The sequence below is a fragment of the Neopelma chrysocephalum genome, unplaced genomic scaffold (genome assembly GCF_003984885.1).
Source record: "Neopelma chrysocephalum unplaced genomic scaffold, ASM398488v2 Primary Assembly neopelma1_44, whole genome shotgun sequence".
Lineage (NCBI taxonomy): Eukaryota > Metazoa > Chordata > Aves > Passeriformes > Pipridae > Neopelma > Neopelma chrysocephalum.
Window position 1 is genome coordinate 10,221,896 of NW_020897703.1, and position 24,404 is coordinate 10,246,299.

General features: G+C 34.3%; 1 protein-coding gene across 1 annotated transcript in view; it reads left to right on the forward strand.

The window, feature by feature from the left end:
• Positions 1 to 24,404, forward strand: part of CERKL (ceramide kinase like) — a 52,311-nt gene that overhangs the window by 13,962 nt on the left and 13,945 nt on the right. The window contains exons 2-4 of the mRNA XM_027678422.1: positions 8,594 to 8,836; positions 16,265 to 16,396; positions 22,041 to 22,104. Of these exons, the coding sequence (XP_027534223.1) occupies positions 8,605 to 8,836; positions 16,265 to 16,396; positions 22,041 to 22,104 (428 nt within the window). The 5' untranslated portion in view covers positions 8,594 to 8,604. The remainder of the gene's footprint in view (positions 1 to 8,593; positions 8,837 to 16,264; positions 16,397 to 22,040; positions 22,105 to 24,404) is intronic.

Consider the following 24,404-nt stretch of genomic DNA (forward strand, 5'->3'; position numbering starts at 1 on the left):
TGAGAATGTAATTTCCTCAGTCACAGGTTTATGCATCACTGCAAATGGAGTCAATTTTATATAATAAAAATAATTGTAATACCAGAAAGCTTCTGGAGTATTTTATAAGCTTCCTCTTTATATGAAAGGCTAATTTGTATACTTCACAATTGACTAAGAGCACCTTGAATTTGGCATTGTGTTCTAAGTAATTTTTGTATTGTACACATATCATGTAATATAAATTATAATTTTAATATGACAAAATATTTTACAAAGTTAGAGAAATAAAACAGTTTCCCTAAGAAGGGGAAATATATATTATAAAGACAATCTAAAAAAATTTTGGGATTTTTTTTGTTGCTTTTCCTTTAAGTTTGTTACAGTTGCGGGGTACACAAAATAGTATTCATTCATCCCTGGAGGCAAAGTGGTGTAGCCTACATTCTTCCTGTTCCTATGTGGCAACTGAGCCAAAGAGTGTTGGGGTGAGGAAAGGGTTTTATGCTCGTCAGAGGATTCTGGTGGTGCTATTGCCATCTCTTGCCCTTGGGCTAGTGTAGAAGGTGCAGATATAAACATACAAAAGATGGCTGAGTTTTCTTAATAAAACTGAAAAAAAATAGATCAAAGATCAGTGAGGATAAAGCCAAACATACAGAAGTTCATGGGTGAACTTCTAGCAGCTGACAGCTATGCTTCAATACCTAAAAGCATGACTTGCCAGTATACATGAATTACCAATATGTTATGGAAGGAAATTTTCCTGTGTTTAGAATGGGCTGTTTGTTCTTTTTTTCTGAAGAAAATGTTTCTTGAAAATCTCTTCCAGAAAAGACCAAAATTCAGATATTTGAGGCATGTCGAGTTCCCTGAAAGTGAGACACTGGTATTTAGCAGTGTGGGTGGTTTGTAAATCTGTATTTGAGGCTGAAGCAGAAGTACCAGTCCAAGTAAAAGTAATTATTAACTTATATGTATTCAAAATCAGTAGTGTCTTGTGGCCATAAGAGGTTATTTCTTTCTCCACTTCCTCTTACTTTCCAAAATGACAGAAGGAATTGCCATGATTGTACCATAAATGAGTAGGTACAAAAGAGTGTGTACGTGTGAGAAGTTTTCAAGGGAATGTAGAATTAAGCTCATGTTTCCTCTTTGTGGTTTCTTTAGTATCTCTCAGCTCTGCTAGCCCATGTATTAAATCATGTAAGCCATTAGATCCCCGTCTTCTGTTTATTTCAGAAATATCTCTCTTTAAATGAATTCTGTTTTATGATGGTTGTGTGGCTGGTCTCTGTAAGATGAGTCATTTAATCTGATGCTTATGTTTGTTGGTGAAAATCAGCAATGCTTTTTACCCCATTGTTACTCCAAACTTTCTTACATAACTTCTTTCACTTCTTAAATGAAAAGCCATGAAGTTTCAGGCACTAAATAAAAGGTTTGCTACTACTTTTCAAACTATATTGTGAAATTAGGCAGTATGTGGGCCCTATTCTTAACATAAAATGTAGAGCTTTCTTTAAAAAAATTATTTTCAGTGACCTCTTTGTTGCTGTGGTGTTAATGAGAAAAGATAACTCTTAAAAAGCAAAGTCTTTGCTTCATGAATCCTCTTGAATGCTTCAGGTTCGAAATCTCTTACTGTCTGTCCTGCTTCCTTTCAGCTAACCTTGTTGTTCTAGCATTATTGCCAGTAGATCTTCTTGTTAAGGGGCTTATTTTTAAATTCATCATTTTGCTCCAACAAAAACAACCTTTGAACTGTACTAAACTCTGCCCTTTCATATGGGATTAATGTATCTCTTCCCACGTTTGCTCTGCCAGTAGCCAATGTCATCTTTTGTTTTGGTTCAACCAGAACTAGGCACTTCGATGGTGGTTGTTCTTTTTCAGAGGTTTACCTATTGCCATTTTTTAAAGCTGTTGTGAAGCTTAACCAAATTTTAAGCCATTGAGTATGGTCAAGCTCAAGACTTCAAGGACTATACCAATTGTTCCCTAAAGCTGGTCTTGCTGCAGTTGCTATGATATGATGCTGGCACAGGACATGTATCTGCAACGGCCCACTTGGTTTGATGAGGATGTTCAGAAGTAAGAGGATTAGTTTTTAAAAGATATGGTGGAGAACAGGGAGTGGAATCAGCTGGTCAAGGGGTGTTGGGGTGATAGAACCATTTGAAAAGTGGGGAGAGACAAGAGAGGAAGATGAAAGGTAGGAGGTTGAAGTTTTAGATGGGTTTACCCATGCTGTGAATATAGTAAAATTGTCAAGAAATACTCTGAGCAAGAATGAAAAAACTTTTCAATTTTTATAGAATGTAACGAAACTTACACAGCACCATGAAAGCCAGTTTTATATTGTTATATTTACCATATTGCGTCTTTTAAAAAATTATTTGAAAGAATTACTAAACAGAGAAATAAAATAATTTGTTATATAATGTAAGATTTTATCTCAGGACTGAGATTTGAATTGGGAAATTGCTAGGTTTATTGGGTTTCTTTTGGCTGGAATGGTGTTGAAAAATTGAAACCTGAAGTACAAATCTGTTCAAGAATTTTATTTTTTTTGAATGTTAATTATTCTTCATAGTAATACTATTTTTAGAGCTATCTACCTATGATAGTAGTTTCAAATAAGATGACTTCTTTAAGCTGGAATAGTGAATAATGTCTTTTAGTGATGTATTAAAATAGCATGTAACTTCTTGTCCAGTGAAACTAACTGAATGTGTCATTATAGGTTTGTAAAGTGGAGTTTTATCCTGAGACTTATATTTTTTTTTGTTTTTTTATTTGTAAGATGTTACTATAGCTCTAAAGAATTAAGTTATGCCATTGTGCATCTTTCCCAGTTATTGCTGACTCTTGTTGATTTATATGATCTTTGGGGAGTTAACAATTGCAAGTGAAAATGCACAGCAGATTGGCTCAAACCATGTTGACTTGAAATGATGAAAGGAGATGGTCCCAGTCCTTCCTTCTTCCCTGCTGTGAATTTTCTTATCACTTTGTAGCATCTCCAGTTTTGTAGGACTTGTGATTATATTAAACAACTTGTCAGAAGACTAAGCCAGGGGAAAAAGAAAAGTGAATGATCTATGTTACTTTAGGGAGTTGATTTGACTCAGCTTGGTTGTGCCCAGTGCTAAACATAAGGAAAAGGGCTGGATTGCACAGTTATGGCAGGTGAGTTGAGGGTAGGTGTCTGTATTGGGAGAGGGATTAGCAGCAAGGTATTGCATTGGCTTGGCAAAATACATCACTTCACCCTCAGATTCTCTAGAGAAGCAGAATGAAAATTGGTTGTATTCCTGTCAGATGTTTTTAAGCTCAGTTTTCTGCCCTGAAGCAATACAGCTGTTGCTGCAAGTGAATAGCTGCCATTAAAAGATGAAGTTAGTAGTTACACCCTGCTTTTACTCTCCAGCTCTGGAAAAGCTGAGATGCATCTCTTCAGTCCTTTGCAGTACTTTCTGAACTCCTTCCTGTTCCAAAGGAGGTCATTACACACAGTCTGAGAAGTGTGTTTTTAGGCCATATGTTTTTGTGTTATGTTTCTCTTACAACACCATTTAAAAGGACTAAAGTAATGTAACGGTAATCTTCAAACAAAAACAACCCATCCCCAACCTGGCCCCTGCGGTACCACCTCAGCTTACTGTTTGATACTTTTGGGAAGCAGAAATTGCAATTTTGCTTTCTTTGCTTCAAAAGAAAGTAAGAAGCATAACATCAGTTTTCATCAAAGGTGTTGCATGACCTGTCTTTTTGAAATAAAAAAAAAAACCTTGAAAATTCAGGTGTTTTGAAAATAGCTCTTCTGTCTCATATTTAGAGTGTTGAATAGCCTGACAAGCTTTACAGTGATTCTTCGCTCTTCTGGCAAGAATGATCATACCTGCTTCTTTATATTTCTCATTGCCAGCCCTTCTTAATTAATAAGAAGCGAAAACTGTGGAGGTTTTATGAATCAGTTACATATTGCTTACTGTGCTTTGCCAATTTACAGTAAGGGAAAAACAGGCTTAATTATTGATTGGTTAATAGTTTCTGGTTTATATGCATTAGACATTATCATATTAATTTTAAATATTCCTAAACCTAAATTTATAGACATATTTTCAAAACTAATTTAATTTTTTATTATATTTATTTTATTTTGGGGTTTATATTAATACAGTTGTATTTCATTGTATGTCCCAAATGGTTATTTTGAAGTGTTCATACAGTGTAGGATGGTCTGTAATCAATTCTGTAATAAGACACTTCTATAATAAGTACTGGTCACTGTATTTTCTTGGGTATAGTCTTGATGATTTTCTAAAATCTCTTATTATTTCTGTTATGTTACACTGTGCTCAGCTAGAGCAATCAACTGTTACAGAAATAAACTTTGAGAGTGTAATGGAACAGAGAGCCTAAACTGTGTAAAAGATTTATCTATTAAATGTAGTTAAAGGGGGCTGGGTGTCTTGCCAAAGGTCATAGGAAGCATTTGTGACCAAGGGAGTAGAACCCATTTTCCTTCATGCCCAATTCTTCTGCTTAAATTAGACAGTCCCATTTCATGTGTATTTTCTGCAATTTTCCATGTATTCCAGATATTTGTTATGAAGATAAAGTCCTTAAGTACCACTTCTAGATGTTGGGACTCTGTGGGAGAAAAATAGCCCAAAAAGTGTTTTGTAATAGAAGTCTTGGTGTTTATATTTTAATAACACATAGTCTTTAAAACTGTTTAATTTTTCAGTAGTACTCCTGTAAACATGAGGTAATCTGTTTGTTTAATGTCTAGTTTAACACTCTATTAACTAATTAAAATTTGGCTTGCTATTTACAATTAAACTGTATTTGAATGTATTAGTTCCTCATCTTTTGATTTAGCTTGGTATGGTTGACTTAGACATAATTTTTTATTTAATAAGAGGTTGGACTACCATAATTAGGAAAAATGTAAGATTATCTCATTGCTTGAAATTAGTGAGAGGATAAATAGGGGCATAAAACTTCCTAGAAATTAATATATCCAGGCTTTTCTTTTTTTCATGCTGTATTTAGAAAAAAAAAAGTGGACATGTGCAGAAACTGTGAGTACAATTAGCGTCAAGCAGATAAATCCACCTCTAATCCTGTTTACGCTCTACATCAGACAGATGTGCAGAGATTGATTTAGACAAGCCCTTGGCTTATAGTAATTTCTTTTTTAAGTGCCGTATATTCTGGTTTTGTTAGATCTTTTAAATGTTAAGTGCTGTTAGTTTTTCTCTTTCCTAACGCCTGTAACCTACTTTATACAGGTTCCCTCTCTGCTTTCATGATGACAGGGCGGCCTGGTAGAAGAGATTATCTTTATTCCTTGTAATTAAATTGACTTTTTTTCAGAAGATACAACAATGGGAAGTGGGTACTGAATTAAATAAATAGCATGATATCTAATAGATGTATACTTAAATCTCTTGCAAGAACAGATGGTACCCAATATCTTTCTAAGTAATGTGAGAGGACAGTTAATGTCCTGAAACTGCTGGCAATAACCAATATCATACTAACAAACCAATAGGGTTTTCAAAGTTTAAAAAAAGTATGTAATCCAGTACACACTTTATTTTGAAAGTAAACTTCATTGTTATCACACAGTAGAAGTACTTTATCAATATGACTCTATAAGGTATAAATTCTTTATCTGAATTTTTAAATAAAATTTTACTGTATTTGCAATTATCTTATTTTCAGTAAGCATAGAATATGAAAATTATAGAATATGCCTGGGATTTTATGCAGATTTCTTAACAACTTTAATAACAATTGGCTGTCCTGATCCTACCAGCTAGTTCAACATTTCCTCTACAAATTAAAACTTAGGGGTGATGGTTTTGTACGATTCAGTATTCCTACAGTTAATATGTTACTCTGAGCTGCATCTGGAATTGTATTCCAGTAAAACAACCAGAGTCAGATACTGGTTTTGTAAGTGTAGTGCTGCCTAGTAAGAATGTATTATTTTAAATTTCAAAAGGTTTAACCTGCATGTGAGCAACACAAAAATTTGATAAATACACAGTAAGACGAAGATGTAAAAACAAGTAAGTAACTGACTGAAATAGTATCATGAAAAGACAAGGCAGATCTTATCTAGCTTATGACTAAATATCATTTTATGAAAACTAGTGGGGAATAAAAAAGTATTTTAACAGGCCTTCAATTTACTTGACTTGTGGAGGACAAATAGTCTAATGTTTGTCATTTATCTGTGATGTCCATCCATAACGTTGGCATACTAGAATTTGTGATATTCTCCGCAAAACTAATAGTTTAATCAAAAATAATATTTATTTAAAAATATTATTTATTTCATAGAATCAACCGGGTTGGAAAGGACCTCTGAGATCATCAAGTCCAACCCTTGATCCACTGCTGCTGTGGTTACTAGACCACGGCACTAAGTGCTACAATATTTAAAAGTATTTAACAAGCAAAGTACTTTAGAATATTTGTATTGGTCTGGGGAAATAAATGCTGCAGCTCAGTTACTTCTACAGAATGATTGTGGTTATATTTCATGTGTCTTTGTTTACTCATTTTCCTAAAACATTGAGTTTGTATGCTGGAATTTTCAGTATGCTGTATGTCTGACAGTGAGACTTTCTAGAAAAAAATAAGCAGACCCCTCAAAAATGCTGTTTTAAAAATTAAAACAAGTGTTTAATAAAGATAATAAACTGTGAAGTCCTAGGTAAGTGATTTGGGATATCACCAGTCAATCTTTCCTTTAAGACCTACCAAGACTGTTTACCCCTAAATGTTTTAGAAGATCTTGGCTTTGGTAAAGTTAGTACCAAATTTACTTGTACAATGTCTGCTTTGAGACTATGGAAAATCATAGTTAAATGGAATCACACAATATTCCCCCACTCAGTTCCCTGATTCCATTCAATGTATCCTATAGGAAATACTTCTACAGCAATCATTACAGTACTTTAAGATGTGTTGTTTTGTTTTGTTTTGTTTTTTAATTGTTAGGTGAGTTTCCTCCTGTTTATTTGCTGTGTACTTCTGAAAATTTGCACTACAATTTCTTGTGTATTATCTCAGTGCACATGAACATTTACTTGTCACAGTATTCCTGCTAAGAATGAAATGATTTCAGTGCAATTTTACACCTTAGTAACTGACTTATGGAGAAATTATGATGTTAAAATATAATAATAAATAATATAATAATAATAATTATTATTATTTGGTATGGAACAGGAAAAAATGAATTGGTTGAGAATTGTGAGGAGAGGTAATACTGATTTGAGCTTTAGCTGTGTTAGCATGGCTGAGGTGCAGTCCTCCAGGATTTGTGGATAGAAGGATAATCACTGCATAGTCTCGTTCAAGAAATGATGTTGAGAAATGCCAGCACAAAACTGTTACAAGAATTGACACAGTCTTCTTTTTTCCTGCCCAGAAGACATATGACTTGGTGAAACCCTCAGCTTCATGTGGTGTAATGAAGTAGGTGGTGCTGTCCATCTTTCCCAGGATGGCGGTTAAAATGCACTTTTTCTGGCACTTTAGTACGGCATGTAGCAACTATGCATCAAACCAAATCTGTTACGGCTTTTGCTGTTGAGAAACCAGTTGACAGAGCTGTTGCTAGATTTGGGAAAGGTTTCTGGTTTCTAGCCTTTCTTGCCTTGGGCTGCAAAGGGACCTTTGTTGGATAGTGTATCAGATCTGCTGTTATAACAAAGAAAGTGGGGAACCTTTTCTTTCTGTGTCCAGAGTATCTGGCACCTACAGGAGCAGTGACATTTTTCCTTCAGTTTGTGTATTTGACTTCGTGTTTTGAGGAATCAGGTGTTTTGCAGCTCAAGAGAGCAGAAAAAGGAGAAGCCTGTACCATAGTGGTTCAGTTGATACCTTTCCAAAAGGCATTTGGAAGTGAAGTGATAGTGTCTGCAGCCATAGTGTCCATGTATATATAACAGCCCTAAGATAATAAAAACCTTCACTTAGCCTAACACAAATCTCCCCTAGGGGTGAGGATCTTGAGCTGTTACAAGAACTTTTTTGAAACTGTTTTTCTTGTCTTCTAAGGTAAATTCATAACTCAAAAACAAAATTCTGGTTTATTTCTCTATTTTTGCTTAACTGTTTTCTGATACGTTTCTAGTGTAAACCCAAAATGCAGTGGTTGTTTCAAATGAAATAATACAGTGAGCTTGAATCACAGCACAATTTCTGATCTATGATTGAGGAGTATACAACAGCCATGATTGCTGTGATTTAGGATAGTACAATAAAGACTTTGCTTCTTGAATGCAAATACAAAAAAAAGTCATTTGCTGTTTTTAGAGTCTGCAATGTTATTAATTTTTTTAAACATCAGAAAACTGATTAAACAATCTCTTTGATATTGTGTTATTTGTATAGCTGGATACATAACAGAGAGTTGGTAAAATATAAGACCTGTGACTGAGACAAATGCTATGCAACAAGTTTCAATACAAGCATGAACAGATGCAACAAGTGAAGCTAGAGATGAAGCCATAACAATATTTTTTTAATATGTGTACTCCTAATCATATTGCCAATGCTTTTCTTTTTTCCTCCCTTACAGATGATTCCAGTATGGTTTTACAGGCTCAAGAGGAGATTATTGAAATGAAAGATGTATTTTCAGTAAAACTGAAACGACGTCGTTTTGCAGGCCAGACAAAAGGTGGCACTTTGTTGGGTATCACAGTTTTTAAATGCTTGAATAAAGAAGAGAATAAACTAACAGACTGTGCTATCCATTTAAATAACTTAAGTGAAGATCATTGTCAATCATGGTTTAGACATCTGAAGGAAATTTTGAACGGTAAGCATTTGATTGGGGTTGATGTTATTTCTATTGGCAATACATGAGGCTGAATGAAGCTTAGAAACATTTTGCCTGTGGAAATTAAGACATGCAGATATGAATGTTGTTTCTGGCAAATGTTTAGTACTGAAATTTTGCACGGTGAAGTGTAAAATTTAGGGAAGTGACAATAATTGACTATCTGTAAAAATGAAACAAATTGATGCTATTTTTTGGAAGTGTTTTGAAAGATACTGTAAATAAGTAGTTTATTCTGACTGAAGAGTCTTCTGGGAAATCTGTTTCTGAAAGAAATAAAATATTTTGTTGATATTTTCACTTGAAATTGCATTACTACTACAATAGTTGCAGTTCTGGGAACTCTTCGGGGTGTTTTGGTGACTATTTAGGAGCTCCCACTTGAGACCTGCAGATTCTTTAAGAGACTAATGGAAGAGACTTTCCTCACCTGCATAAATTCACAGGTGGCAGTGCTCTTAAGGTTCTGTAGGACTCTTGTATAATTTGATACAAAGTGTATTGACACTAGCTAGTGATGAGAGGCAATTCTTTACTTTAAAAATATCTTTCTGTGTTTGTCTAGGCTAGTGCCCATTTCAGGATGCTTTGTTTTACACATTATAGTTTTATTTTTTTATGGAAGAGGTATCCAATTTAAGAAAAATTATTCACTGTTTAGGGAAAAGATCCCCACAAGAAATCCAAGCCCTTTACTCTAGTTTATATTGGAAAAACACATAATATAGCACACTTTTGATTAAAAAACCCAAAACAACACTTCCTTCACCATACCATACTCTGATTTAGCTCCAAAACATGCCTCTGTTTACAGATTATAGCAAATGAGTTTGTTTAGAACAGAAGAAAAACAGTCCATCTTGTAATAGACTATTAAAACTCCAGGTGAATTGTTAAGACTCATGCAGATTACAGAATTCAAATCTTGTACATCTGTAGTGCTTGTAACAACACTTTCAGTAACAATTTATAGTGTACTTCTAGTAAAATGACTTTAAAGTGTCAAAGCAGATATTAGAGGTACAACATGAGTTATTAACAATGCATTCTTACATTGTTTGTTTACAGTATACTTTGGATTTTTCAAATGAATATGTTATTAAAAAGTCTTCCTTTTTGAAAGACTTTCTTGTGAAATATCTAAATCTGCAGAAGTGCCAAGATTCCTGCAGATCTCCAGCTACCCATAAAGGCAAGGACATTTGCATAAGGAGCAAATGTCTGTTTTGTTCCCAGATTACCCTCCATCTATCAGGAGCAGTGATACCATATGTTCACAGAAAAAAACCTGCAGTATCTCTGCTCAGGTTGCTTTGACCTCAAGGTGAAGTCTCTGTTTTATAGCTTTGTAATTGGAAGCTGTTCCACCTGAACCTGAAAAAAGTATTCTGTGTAATGTTGCTGTTTCAAGTTGTTCCTTCAGCTTCAGTCTTTCTCCAGAAGCTCAAACCTTGTGCTGATTTTTTTTGATGTCTGATCAGTATATTTTTTTCTACTTGCCCTCTACCTCAGGAATAATGAGACTCGGAGGGGAAAAAAATAATCAGACAACCACCCCCCCAAATATCATTGGCTAATGTGTATATTATTCTAAGTTCTATAATTACAATAAAAGTAATTTTCATACTGTTACATTCTGGCTAGATAGACTGCCTTCCTATTAGTAAAATCACCAAAAAAGCAGCAATATTTATGCAGTCAGTGTGGCACAGGCCCATTATCAGTAATTCAAACAGTAATGGTATAGTTATGGTATAATTCAGAAAAAAAGTCTTCTGAATTAAAATATACCAAACATTGGTGGGAAGTTCCCAGTAGGATTTAAGTCTGGACTAAATCTATCTGATCCCGAAGTAATTTTTCATTAACTGCTGCATTATTTACTTGGAGGGATTTTTTATTGTTTCTGGGCTGGAGCAAATGAAAAGGAGGTGATTTACCAAAGTAAAACATATATATGTTTCAGTATGTCTGTCAGCAATACTTAGACATTCTGACAAATGAGTGTACATGTGACTGACAGGTGTGTTTCCTCTGAAGATAAATGCAATTTCTATTTGTTTACCTTACTCTTTGGCAAGAATTTTTTATATTTTTATGCATATACATTAATTAAGGAACAACAATAGAAAGTTTATCAGTGATGATATGAGCTAGAGTTTTATCTGGACGTTTCTAATGATGATTTCCGATCTTCTAATGAAGATTTCATTTTTTTTCTGAAATTTCATGTACACAACTTCTCTTTTACTGTGTGATTTGTCTGGCATGAATGTTTCATACATGTTTTTTCCCTGTTCTTTCTTACTCTCTTCATAGCGAGTGTCCTCTGTTGATTTGACTTTGTGTTCAGAGTACTTAAATTTAAAGTTTGACTAGGCTATAATTTTTTATGAAGCCTGTCATCATAGGAGTAAGCACACAAAGACATAATTGTTTAGAATTTAGTTCCAGTGGTTCCTATTATGGGTTTTTTTTGTGTGTGTGACAGGGTAACAAAGTATATGTACCACCATCTTCCCACTTTTAAATAAATTTTATTTTCTACCTAATGTTGCTGCTGTTCAAATGCATGCCAGCTGGATATGAAGGGCCTGCTCAGTGATATGGTGTTCCTGAAAACTGATCTTCTGTACACCATGTATTTGTTAAACTGATGTAAGGTAACCATCTTAATATGTAAGGTGCCATCTTAATGCACCTGTGGAACATCAGTTCTGGACTGCTTCTGGAAGGCCCCAAAGAGCAGCCTAGACAGACTGTAATGTGCTGTTGATCTCCTGTCAGTCCTGTTACACACCTGACTCTCAGTGATTTCCATTTATATGTCACATCTTTTTGTACAGGACTTATGGCAGGTTCAGTAGGGACATACTGTGTTAGTAGAATTCACTGTTTAATCTAAAATCCTTGGTGCATGCAAATGCGCAGTATTTTTTAAAGGGTTAAGGCAGGCTCAGAAATAAGAGAAAATGCTCAATTGTCAATGCTCATCCATTTTTTGGGAAGTTTTTAACAAAATAACACTTTCATTAACAGTTGTTTTGAAAATGTTGTACTTAAAAAATCCGTAAACTAGCAGAATACAGTAAATGTGATTAAGAATAAATGATAAAGCAGCAAAAAAGACATGAAGTGCTTTTGTATTTTTATCTACTATTCTGTAGTATCGTACTGGGATTTGATATGAATGCCTGAAACTTCATGCATGAAGTTTTAATTAAACCATTAATGTTAAACATTAACTTTGGTTAGTTAATATTAACAGTGGTATCTCCATAGTTACATTAACAAATGCGTCTCATGTTATTAGTTTTTCTCATGTATAATATTCTTAATGTTGTATAAAGTGTTTATAAATGTAGGCAGTAATGACATGATTCCAGGCTCTTAACTTTTGTAACATAAACCCATTTTCATAAAGCTAAGGACTGAAAGCAGCACAGATGTATGTCTGAGCACAGCGTCTCTGCTGCCCTATGAGCCTTTGTTTTCAGAACACCCTGATTGACCCACCACCCTTCATGGTTCACTGATTCACTTGATAGATCAAGTTTAAACTAGTGCATATTAGCACATTTGTTAGTACTAGAGGAACAGTTGGCCTTCCTGCTTTAGGCTGCTGGTTCATTTCAAACGGAGCAGCCACAGAAAACAATAACAGAATACCAGTTAGGAGAACACCAAAAGGCTGGCAGACTGGATTCAGTTGCACGCTGTAGTCAATGACATTGATTCATTCATAGAGATGTTGTTTAAAGACAATTAAAAGATTATTATTTTAAAATACTTTTAAAGAAGTTTCACAATAATATTGTCTGAAAGTTTAATCTTTGACTGTTACTGGATATTCTTCATTAAACTTGGTTGTTTGGTGTGTTATAACCTGTCCAGTGCATGCTGGGAATGATAAAGTAATTATTTTTGTCACGATCATCCTTTCATGTCAGTTGGCATTTATTTGGCACAAACAAAACCACATCAGTAGTGTACCAGCTCTGCTCAAAAGCCTTATTTATGATACCTGTTTCTGGAAATGAAATATTTTACCTCTCCAAAAAAGTAAATTGATATTCAAGTAGTCATAAAGAGAATATTCCAATACTTTTACCTTGTGAATTCATTTGGTTCTTAAAAATCTCACTAGGATTTATGTCAACTCTGATCTACTTTTCAGCAATAGCCTAATATACACAATCATAAATACAGTTTCTGATTTAGAATCATTTAATAAACCAATTTTTGTTTTAAAAAAATGAAGTTCAACTGTTTCCTTAAAAACGTAGAAATTTTTTTCACCAGTTGAGAAGCCTATATTCTTTTCCATGCTTAGGATTTCTTTTAAACCTGTATATTGCTACCCAGGCCTTAAATTTATACACCTGAAACTCAAAAACATGGAGGTGAGATAGTGATGTTTGCTTTTTTCCCTTCAGTTTTCTCCTAATGACTGTTAAGCAGTGTTGTGACTTGCATTGTCTGGGTGACAATTTATGACACTTCATCACCTTTCTCTGATTCTATAAACTATACTTTCTTATTCCCTCTGCTTTGTGTCTTATATTACAGCAGAGTTTTTGGTGGTTTTTTTTTAAGTTTAAAGGTATACTTAGAAATCAGTTTTTAGAGTTTTGTGGCTCTGGGTTTGGTGGGGGTTGAGCATTTAGGACCAGCTGTCCCAGGTAGGAGTTCCTGTAAAGAAGATAAAAAGCATGACAACACATTTATGAATGTGGCTAAATCTTTACTCTTTTAAATCAGGAGTCCTTATTCTTGTACTTTTCAATTTAATTTCTGTTGATACTTTAGGCAAATTATCAAGTCATAGAAATTATTTTTTTGGTCTTAATATTTTTATAGCTTCTAAAACACTGCAATAATACCAGATAGCGTATTTCAATTAAGACATTATTATAATATCTTTATAATGATGATTTATATGTATTAATAGTCCTTGGAAAGTTTTCTGTAGTCTTCCTTGTTTGTGTTGTAATTCCTGTGATTAGAAGTTGCACCGCAGTACATAGCTGCAGTGCTTGTTTCTGTTTCCAGAGAATCAGGAATAATTTAAGTTGAAACGGACCTCTGGAGATAATCCATTCTAGCTTCCTGCTCAGGGCAGGTGAGCTTCTAAGAGAGATCAGGTTGCTAAGAGCCATGTCCAGGTAAGTTTTAAAAATCTCTGAGGATGGACAATGTCATCCATGGCGTAACTGCCCTCATTGTGAAGAGTGTTGTTCTTTATTTCACATTGGAATATTCCTTGTGCAACTTGTGTCCATCGTGTTTTTGTCCTTGCACCTGCAAGAGATCTGAATTGGTGGTCTTTGTACTCCTGCAGTAGATACTTAAGGCAAGCATTTAGGTGTATTCTGCTCTTAAGGCTGTACGAGTCAGCTACCGCCGACTCTCGTCTGTGGCCTGTTCCCTCGTTGTAGTCACGGTTCTCCATTGGACCCTCTCCACTTCATCAGTCTTGTGCTGGGGGCCCTGAAAATGGATGCAGTTTTTGAACTTCAGGCTCGAAAGATGTCGAAAACAAGGGCATAGTGATATTCTTTGGACTGCTGGTTGTCCTCTTTTTACTGCAACCCAGTAAGCACTTGGACTTCACTGCATCAAGGTCACACTGCTTACTCATGCTCAGCTCCTTGTCCGTCACGAGCTGCCGATTGTCTCTGAAGAGGTGCTGAGTGGTTGGTCCGTCCCCAACCCCCGCAATTCATAGGGTTTTGCCAGGCCAGGTGCTGAACTGTGTTTGTCTTTATTGAACATCTTCAGACTTTGTCAGACCTTTCTTCTAGTTAATCAAGGTCCTTGTGAACAGCCGCCCTGCCCTCCAACACATCCGCAGTCCTCACCAAGTTACTTTTCTTTCCATTTTTTTTTCTCCTTTTTGAAGGGGATACTTTTTAAGGCTTGTGCTGAAGACATGCAGGATTCCTCAGGCATTAAGGATTCCTCAGGATTGGTTTGCTGTGCAATGACTCGTCACTGTGTGTAACATTTTGACATAAATATAGTTATAAAATTTTTTTGAGTATGCATTTGGGTTTATAGCAGCAAATGGATCCAATAATTTCTTTCAGTATCTTTAAGAAATCATCTAAATTTGCAAACACAAACTGGATAAAGTACTAGTTTTCATTTCCAGATTATTTGATGTGTTTAAATAAATAAAAATAATCTACAGTACTTTTTATAATTGTTACATTTTGGTCTTAAGGAAAATCTTTCCCCTTTAATGATGAAATAGTATTTAGCTATAATTTTTTGAGGAATTGTTCCTGTTCAATTGTTGAGGGAAAGTAAGTGGAAGGAGCTTCAGAAAGTCCCAGCTGATACTCTGACGGTACACATGGCTGTAAAAATTGAAGTAATACTCTTCATGGGCCAGGAAAATGTGGTTTCACACTTGGCTTCTTTTGGAGTTGTGGCCTACTACTAATTTTATTCTTGAATGTTGAAAACCGTACACTTGCCAGATATTCTAGCTTTTATTTGGTTAAGAAAGTGATAGTCTCACCTGATGCTAAAATAAGAACTAGAATTGTTTAAATCATATATTTTAAATAATTACCAAAACAACAGCAGTATTGCATGCTACTGCTTGCTTTTTGTAGCAAAGCAACCTCACTGAACCATGGCAATTTTAGGAATTCTAGAGAAGAGAACTTGAAAAGTAATGTTATTTGTTTAGTATGAGTTATTTATTATTCAACAGAATGCTGTATTTCAAAGAATAAAATTACTTCATGGGATCAATGTGCAAGACAAGGTACAGCTTGTATAGCATTATTTCTCAGTGTTGTTTCCTTGGAGTTCATTACTTCGAAGATAGAAATGTTTAAAAAATAAAATGAACAATAATTATCGAATTTCTGAATGATATTGCCAATTTTTATATTTTCTTTCTATTTCTTTGGACCTCCTTCAAGGTGAGGGAATTTTGTTTGCACTATTTGATTTGCAGTCTCAGAAAACAAAAGTATCGTATTGTAGTATCAGTTTTACTGGGTGTTTTTTTTCCATGTGCCTGCCGGGAGGGTGTCATATTATATTCCAACGAGGATATGTTTTGGTGTTTGGGTTTCTTTTGTTTTTTGTTGCCCAAGCTTAGAACTTCTCCACATTCCTTCTATTCCTGTATCAGGATTTAACTAGGTTATGACATAGACTTTTTTTTCTGGTTCCTACAACTGTTTATTAGCTGTACACACAAAAGTAATCAGTACTGTAATTTAGAGATAAATAATGCACATCCAAGAAGTAATTGAAACATTTTTTAAGCTGTAATTTACTTATCCTGTTAAAGTATTTTAATGATTCTAATATCAGAAATTCATTTAAGCTGTAAAAATAGTTGGGCTGTATGTAATCTTAAATATTTTGTGTTTTTCTTTTAAGGCTTTCAAAACAGACCAAAATCCTTAAAAGTGTTTGTTAATCCAAGCAGCCACAAAAGAGAAGCCACTCATGTTTATTATGAACAAGTTGCACCTCTTTTTAAGCTTGCTGACATAAAAACTGATATCACTGGTAAGTTGCTTCAAAAGCATAATTAATCCTTTGTGAAACTAGAACTTAAGCATACAAGACAATTTAAATTTACTCCTAATCCTTATTGGCTTTGCCTGCAAGTAATGCATTCAGAACTCTAGTAAAAAATGTTTTTGAAGTTCTGTTATTAATTGAATATTTTTCACCTGTAGCAATCAATACTAAGTAATACATAATTGGTATTTTTTAAAGTAAGCATGCTATATAAACAAACAAGCATTTAATGTCTGACAGTCTTATATATGCTTGCTAAGAGTTGCTCCTGCATTCTGACAAACACATGACCTTAAACGTTCTCTTCGGAGAACGTCTATTGGCCTGACATATAAGAGGGGCTAATCGGAAGGACACAGTATTTCTGGGTTCTGACTCGGTTTCAGGGAAGCCTAAGTGACTACATTCTGTGATGACAAGGGCAGTTCTCACGAGGCACATGGGCATGACTTGGTGTCTGGATAATGAAAAGTTACAACCATAATGTTGTAGTGATGCTGCCTTTTGCTCAACAATGGGTTCCTGATAGCAGGTGTGGATTTAAGGCCCCAATTTGTGCCAGAGTTCTGCTTTGTGTCCTGAAATTGCCCTTTGGCTGTTTTGTTTGATTTGACTTTTTTTAAGAAACTGAACAGGGAAATAAGGAGTTTTCTTAAACCAGTAAAATATTAGTCATCTGATCATTACTTTTGCTCCCTTCTATGAACAGGCCAAAACTTATGCTGCATCAAATTTCGTCCCCCAAACCACCTAAATTTACAGAGAATTTTGCAATCACAATTTTTAATCCATAGTATTACATTTACCTTTAATACACTGCTATATCTTGGTTATGCATTTCATATTCATGTGAAATATAAATTCTGGTGCAAGACAGTTTAACACCAAAAAGTTTTTTTCCTATGTTTGTTGTAATTGACTTGAAAAAAAAAATTAGTTCCCGCTTAAATAAATTATAAGACAGAATAAATTATAAGAATAAATTATAAGACAACATTCTGAAGTTGTTTCTTAAACTTCTTTTGAAATGATGACTAGTTCTGGTTGCAGGCCAGAAATTATTCTGAGAAAATCTAGTTTAGGCATGAGGATATAATAATGCAATAAGTGTTTGTACATAGGATTTCTCTTGCTAATTTTATTACCTGTATCTTTGTATTTTTTAATTATTTAGCCCACAATTTAAAGTAAAATCAATTGAAGATTAAAGGCACATTAAAATAAATGTGAAAAAGATTGTCTGTATTAGAATTCTGTAGGGATAATTTCTTAACATCCCTTAATTGAGAAGGGAATGCCAGCAGCTTTATATAAGTTTTGATTCTCACAGGCATATTTTTCACCTGCAAGGCATGGATGGTAGTGTGAACAGATTAATAATAATGCTGTTGTCTTAGAAATTGAATTTAGCCTTGTTTAGTCACAATACTTTAAAAACAGTTTTAATGTAAGCTATGAATATAATTTGTAGTGGGTTTAAAAACATTTTTCCTAATTGAAGAGAAACAGTTTAAAATTTATTTTTTAAATTATTTCTATTTTAAATTTTGAAAGGAAACTTCTGGGTTTAGCTAGAAAAATGTTTAATGGCTTATCCTTTAAATAAGTTTTTTTTGGCAATGATGAAATACAATTGTGCTGATTAGCTGCCTAACACTCCTCCTACAGGCAAAATGAGAAAACTGCATTACAGTTTTCAGTGCTAATAGAGAACTAAATATTTAAGAAAATAGGGAGCAAAATATTTAATAAAAAGGCAGTGGTGGTGGGTGCTGAGTGAAAGCCCTGTCCACTGGTACCCTCTTATAATAAAATTGAGTGCTTTATTTCAAGTAAATTGAGCAGGGTTTTTCCCTCCCATAATTGTTTTGGATCATGTGAAGTTGGAGTGTGTATCTTGCGGTTCCTGCTTTTTTTGGACTATGGCCAATATTTAGATAACTGGTGGTGTACAATGGTGTATTAGATACTGAAATTGTGAAGGCTTTTTGTACAATTTTTACACTGAAAATAGTTTACATTTAGACTTTTCCACATAAACACATTTAAAGCTTGAAATTAATTGTACACAAAAACCTTATAGCAAATTTGAACCTGTGCATACAGAATGCAAGACTTGCAGGTTACTGAAAAAAAACTCAAACCATCGAAGGTTGACAGTGGAGTGCTGAAAGACAGAGCTCTCCTCATGCAGTCTTGTACATGTGGCTTCCTCAATGATCAGGCTTGCCAGATCTTATTCTTCATTGTAACTTCTTGGAATAAACTTATGTATTTATGAGTCTAGAGTGGAAGTATTCTCTCCTGCTCAAGGACATAAAGCAATCAAAAGGCATGTATGTAAATAAGTGAGTTCTGAAGTAACGTTTACTTTTTCAAATTATCTTCAACTCTGGTGTAGGTTTTTTTGTTTGTGTGTTTTTACCAAATTCCTTTATGCACTACAGCTGTATTAATTTCAGTAAAAGTAACCAAACATCTTACAGAGTGGATTGGGTTTTGGGTTATTTTGGTTACATGCAATAAACAAATCTCTGAAGTGCTTAGTGCACTAGAAAGTGGGAATTAGCAAATTTAAACTGAAACAGTACTTTTAACTGTAGCTAAGGCTAAACAATAGTTAAAACCTGGCCTTTATGCATTCTTTTAAGAATTTGGCAATCTTTTGTGCTACAGCAGGGATATGGCTGCTACGGTAAGAACAGTGACTCTTCCAAAAATTCAGTTCAACAAGAGCTCGCTCCACTGTTGAGATACCTGCAAGTATTGACAAATAGTGATAATTGGAGCCAATATTTTAGAAATACATTAGTATCTTGTAAAATTTTACACATAATAATAAATAAATAAATAAAGGAAGCCCTGACAGAATCCTAGCTTGTATGACTTGTCATCCTAGTTTTCACTCTTTTGCTTCTGTTTATGCACAATTACAAGCTGACATTTAGGCAAAAGTAAGCCTGCCCATTTTTAGGGCAGAATCACAAAGGGAAAAGGAGTGTTTGAGAATTGGATAAATAGGATTGGTTTAAACTTACTGTGCAGTAAATAACAACAGATGAACTGATGTTGACGCTGGATGAAAAAAAAGTTATCATTAGCAGTTCTAATCATATTGACTTCAGTCTGTGACATGAGTGCTAACATTTTTAGGTGTCATAGGGAAGCATCCCCTGTTTTGAAATGTTGAACTAATTGCATATTGCTTTTTCTACATGTAGAGGCAGAACCCTTAGTTCTTGCTCACTATGTGAGATAGGGTGTTAAAATGTTTTGGATTATGTGTGACTGTTCAAATACGGTACACCATTGGTGTCCTTCCTTCAGAATGCTGTTACTTGAAACTTAAGAACAAAATGTCCTTGAAAAAGAAAAACTTTCTTAATTATGCATTAGAAGTGGTTGAAAAATCATTAAATAATATTTTATAAGTTTTACCAAATATGTAATCTGGATCCTTCTCAAATGATGAAAGAAGCTTTTTCCTCTTATCAAAATATATTGTGTAGGGTTTTTTGTTTGTTTGGGTTTTTTTTCCCCTGAATTGGAACAGGGCCAAATATTCGAACATTTAGCTTCTTTTCCAGCTATCAATCTGGAGATTGTCAAGCCTGCAGAAAACTTTTTAGACATGGTCTTTTTATGTCTGTGTTGGATTTTTTTGATGATTTTCCACATGTTCTCACAAAGTTTTTCCTGGAAACCTCATTTTTTCATTGCCTTTTTGTCATGATGTTTTGAAATAGATGCTGTGTACTTCTGTCATTTCCTCATCAAATTTTAAATTTCTTGGAATTTCCCAATCTTAAGCCTTGCAATAGTGTTTGTACCTAATTTCCAAACTTAAGCAACTAGATGCAAAGAGGATGGAGTTGCTATCAGTCTGGCTAACATTAGTCAGTTTTACTGCCTTTATTGATTTCTCTATAGACATGAGCCCTCTTTATTTTCATGTCTTTGTTCTTTGAGTGAATTAATTTTCTAATAGTAGGCATAACTTACATTAGGAAAGCACTGAGCATGTTTTCTGTTACAAAATAAATCTTATTTACTATTCGATTTTAATTAGACTGTACTCATAACTTTCTAAATGTCATCATGTTCATTTAAAAAGGCATGTAACCTGGTAACCAACTGTATGTTCTTGTAGGAAGAATTTATTTCGCAGCTAAGCAATGGTAAGATATTTGAACCTTTCTGCATTTTTGCATGATGAGCAGTTTTATTGGTCACTTTTTGCACAGTCTACAGGTATTGATAAAAGCATAGTTCCTATTGGTAATGCAAAACTGAATATGGTAGCTTAAATATTGTGCTTTGATCTTCCAAGAGGCCCTACATGAAAGTAATTGCTGTCAGTAATTCCTGAGTTATTTTAGTGATAGGTATTTCTGCAGCAAAATTATAATTCCTTGCCTTTGATATAATCAAAATAACTCTAGTTTTTAATTATAAATTTTCAAAACAACAAACACTAGAGCTTTGCTAATACCAATTGGGGGATTTTGAAGTTCTATGTAATATATGTGTATATATATATGTGTGTGTATGTGTGTGTCTGTATACATAATTGTTTAGTGTGACGTGTAAAAATTTTATCACTTTTGTTTTGATTTTTTTTCCTTTTTATTTTTTAGGAAAAAAGGTGTATACACTCACTATATATACAAGCATACTTGTGTGTGTGTATACATAAGGAGAGAGAGGGGTATTTTCAGCTCTTGTAAGCGGCATTTGAATAGTCTGTAGAAATACTGTTAGAACAGGTACAGATACGGAATGATTGTTTTAGACACCAAGACTAATAATTTTAACTGTTTAGAAACACTGGAGAAAAGCCTTGAACTATGCAAGCACTAGGGACAGACAAGCATGAAAGATTAATGTAATTTTGCATATAATGATGCACATTCTTACACAAAAAATCCATCTGCAAGTGTCATGTCAGTCAGCAAAAATCTTTGATGGGTGGCTGCAGCTGGGCTGTCTCTTCTGGCAAAGCTGCCCTAGAAAATGCTAAATGTAGTTATGATGCTTTGTGCCATCTGTAGTATGCCAGTTTATCCTGTCTTCACTGGCATTTACAGTGCTATATAGGGTATCAGCAAACACAGAGACATCAATGTAGAGTGACAGATTCATTTCCTCCAGAGGCTATGAACTCTGGTGTATACTTGTGCCACCTTCCTCTGTGTGTTATATTCTGTTGTCACTGGTATTTGGCTTGATTTCATACTTCTGACTTTAACTCCTCATATTTTTGATTTAGCAATTTGCATATCCTAACACAAAGGCAATTAAATTTGATTGATCCTGAAATAATTCAGTCTTTACTGAGGATATGCTTTTTTTTCCTGAAGTTTACCGTGTCAATCCTAAAACTTGCATTTTGGTGCAACAAACATCTTAAATTGTTAGAATTTAAATTCACTAAATAGCCATGTGTCTGATGGCAGTTGAGTTTTAATGTTTCTCCTTTTAGCTGGTGTAAAATAAAACTTCATGTAGTTTTTAAAGCATTATTTTTTAAAATCATTTAATTACTCTGTGTTCCTTATGTTATAAGGGCAAAATAATTTAAAACACTATAAAATTATCTAATCTGCTGATAGTTAATATTTTTCCACAGTAACTCAATATGAAGGACATGCTCTCTCAGTACTTAAAGAATGTGAACTCCAGGCATTTGATGGGTAAGTTGGTTAGTGACTGTGAATGTTAGTAAACTTCGTCACGTTATTTTTTTATTTGTATTCCAATCAAAACTATGCTAGTAGGCATTTCACAAGTTATTCTGTTTCTCATATCTATGAAACCTGAGAAAATCGGTTCTCATTAAATGCTTTGGTTTTTAATAATTACTGACAACAGGTATATATTCTAGATTCATAAATAATGGTAAATAAGCATAAATCTTTCTGAAATATGCTTCATGAAATTTGCAGTCTCTGTATTTGCAAGAATATGAAGACAAAGAAGAAAGCCTGGATTGTATGTTCTTTACAAACATCTCCTACACTGAGCCATATTTGAATTGTTTCATCTTTGACTTTGGGTAGAGTCACTGGAGTACCTCCCCTGTAAGACAGATCTAAGGGCAAACAGGAGCAGAAGAAGCCGGAAGAATATAACCCTTAAGTCAATACGATGCTAGGATTTCTGAGGTGAAAAGATCCCTGTCCTTTCTAGAACGACACATCTGTACCTCCTTTTAGGCACTGTGTGTGGTGGTAAGAGGTAAGGTAGTCTTTGTGCTGTGTCTGCACATAGACCTTACATGTTTTGCCCAGGCTCGGAAGCAACTGGAGTGGTGTGGGCTGAAGGCTGTGCCTGTGTGCATTGATCTGCCACCCTAACTCAGCTTGTGTTTGCCAAGTGTTGCTTATTTCAGACAGACAGAAAGCTAATTCAAGTGAAAATATAGAAAGGGCAAGACAGTTGTTTTTTTTTTATTCATGACAGTAGGTAAGCTGTATAGAGGCATGCAATTTCAGAGCTTGATTTTTTTTCTTTAAGAGTTGTGGTTCCTTACATGTTAAACAGCATACGAAGTAAATCGAAGCTTACCATTTGCAGTAGGAAATTGAAAGTTCATAACTCAGTGCTTTCTGTAAGCAACACTCCTATGTGTTAATTTTTTGTCAAAGTTGTTTGTATGTATAATTTCTTTTCTCTAATTTCTCCAGTTACCACTTTTTTTGCAGAGACCGTTGGCATGTCATACATCTTATATATTCCACCTCTTTTACTATCCACTTTTTTTTAAGGAGACTGGAAATTTTGGCACTTTGTCAACATGGCAGTGTATTTTTTTTACCTCGTCTTGTGGCTGAGCCTTGGTGACAAATAGAGAGAGTGCATTTGTGGTGCTGCTATCTCAGCTGCGTTTTCCTGTTTGTACAGTGACAGAAATAGACAATGTACATGCATATATTTCTTCCCTGATCTGGAACCTAAGGTATTAAGGATAAGAGTAGCCTGGGTTAAGTCAGAACATAGAAAATAAGTTGATTGAGAAAGTTGTGTCTGATGGTAAGATAGACGTTTCTTCCTGTAAGAAGCCTTCTTTGTGGTCCAAGTGAAATCTGTTTGCTTGAGACTTTCTACTCCTTATGCATAGCAGATTCTCACTGATTAGCTTTGGAATCCCAGGTATCTCTTTTTCCAGCCAAAAAGGTAACTCTCGATACTAAAATAATAAAATCAAAATTATCAGCATTTTTGTTATTCCTTGGACTCTTTATCTCCAACAAACACAGCTTTCCAAAATCAGAACAAAATGTGTCTGGTTTTTGAAGTTTTAATAGCCAGAGGACAATCAGGTAAGTCCTTCCAGGTGTACAGTTTATCAGACTTCAAAAATTAACTGTTTTTGCTGCTGTGGGAGAAACTTTGAAGACTAGGAATAAACAAAAAAGGAGTCAAAGGACAGGTAATGATTCCAGATTATGAGGAGGAAGAAAATGTGCTTCAAACTTTTGCTATATATTCTATTTTTTATTTTTAAGTTAATGTAGGCAGTGTTTAGCTAGACAGAGGAAAATTAGAAATTAAAAACCACCTTGGAAATAATAATAGGAACTGAAGAAGAACATAAGGGAGCTGAGGTAATTGAATTTAAACATTTTATAACATAATGAGTATTTTCTTGTAAAGACCTTTCTAGTTTTATCTGGTTGAATTATTGGATGTAGTTGTACAATTGCATTCATATAGATATACAGAAAAATTATATTTTAAGGGAGTTCCTCCTAAAGTGCCTCTGACATTTATATTACAAATGCTTGAAATGTATTATTACTATTTTTATCATTAAAATGTGTTTAATAATTTGGAGAATCACTGTAATAGCTATTTAAATAAACAAAAACAAGAAAAAAAAAGGTTTGCTGTAACAGAGCTTTTACAGACAAATGCATTCCTCTCTATAGCCACAGCAGGTGGGAGTTTAATTATGTGCTCCAGAAGCAGTGATTAAGTACCTTCATGCAAA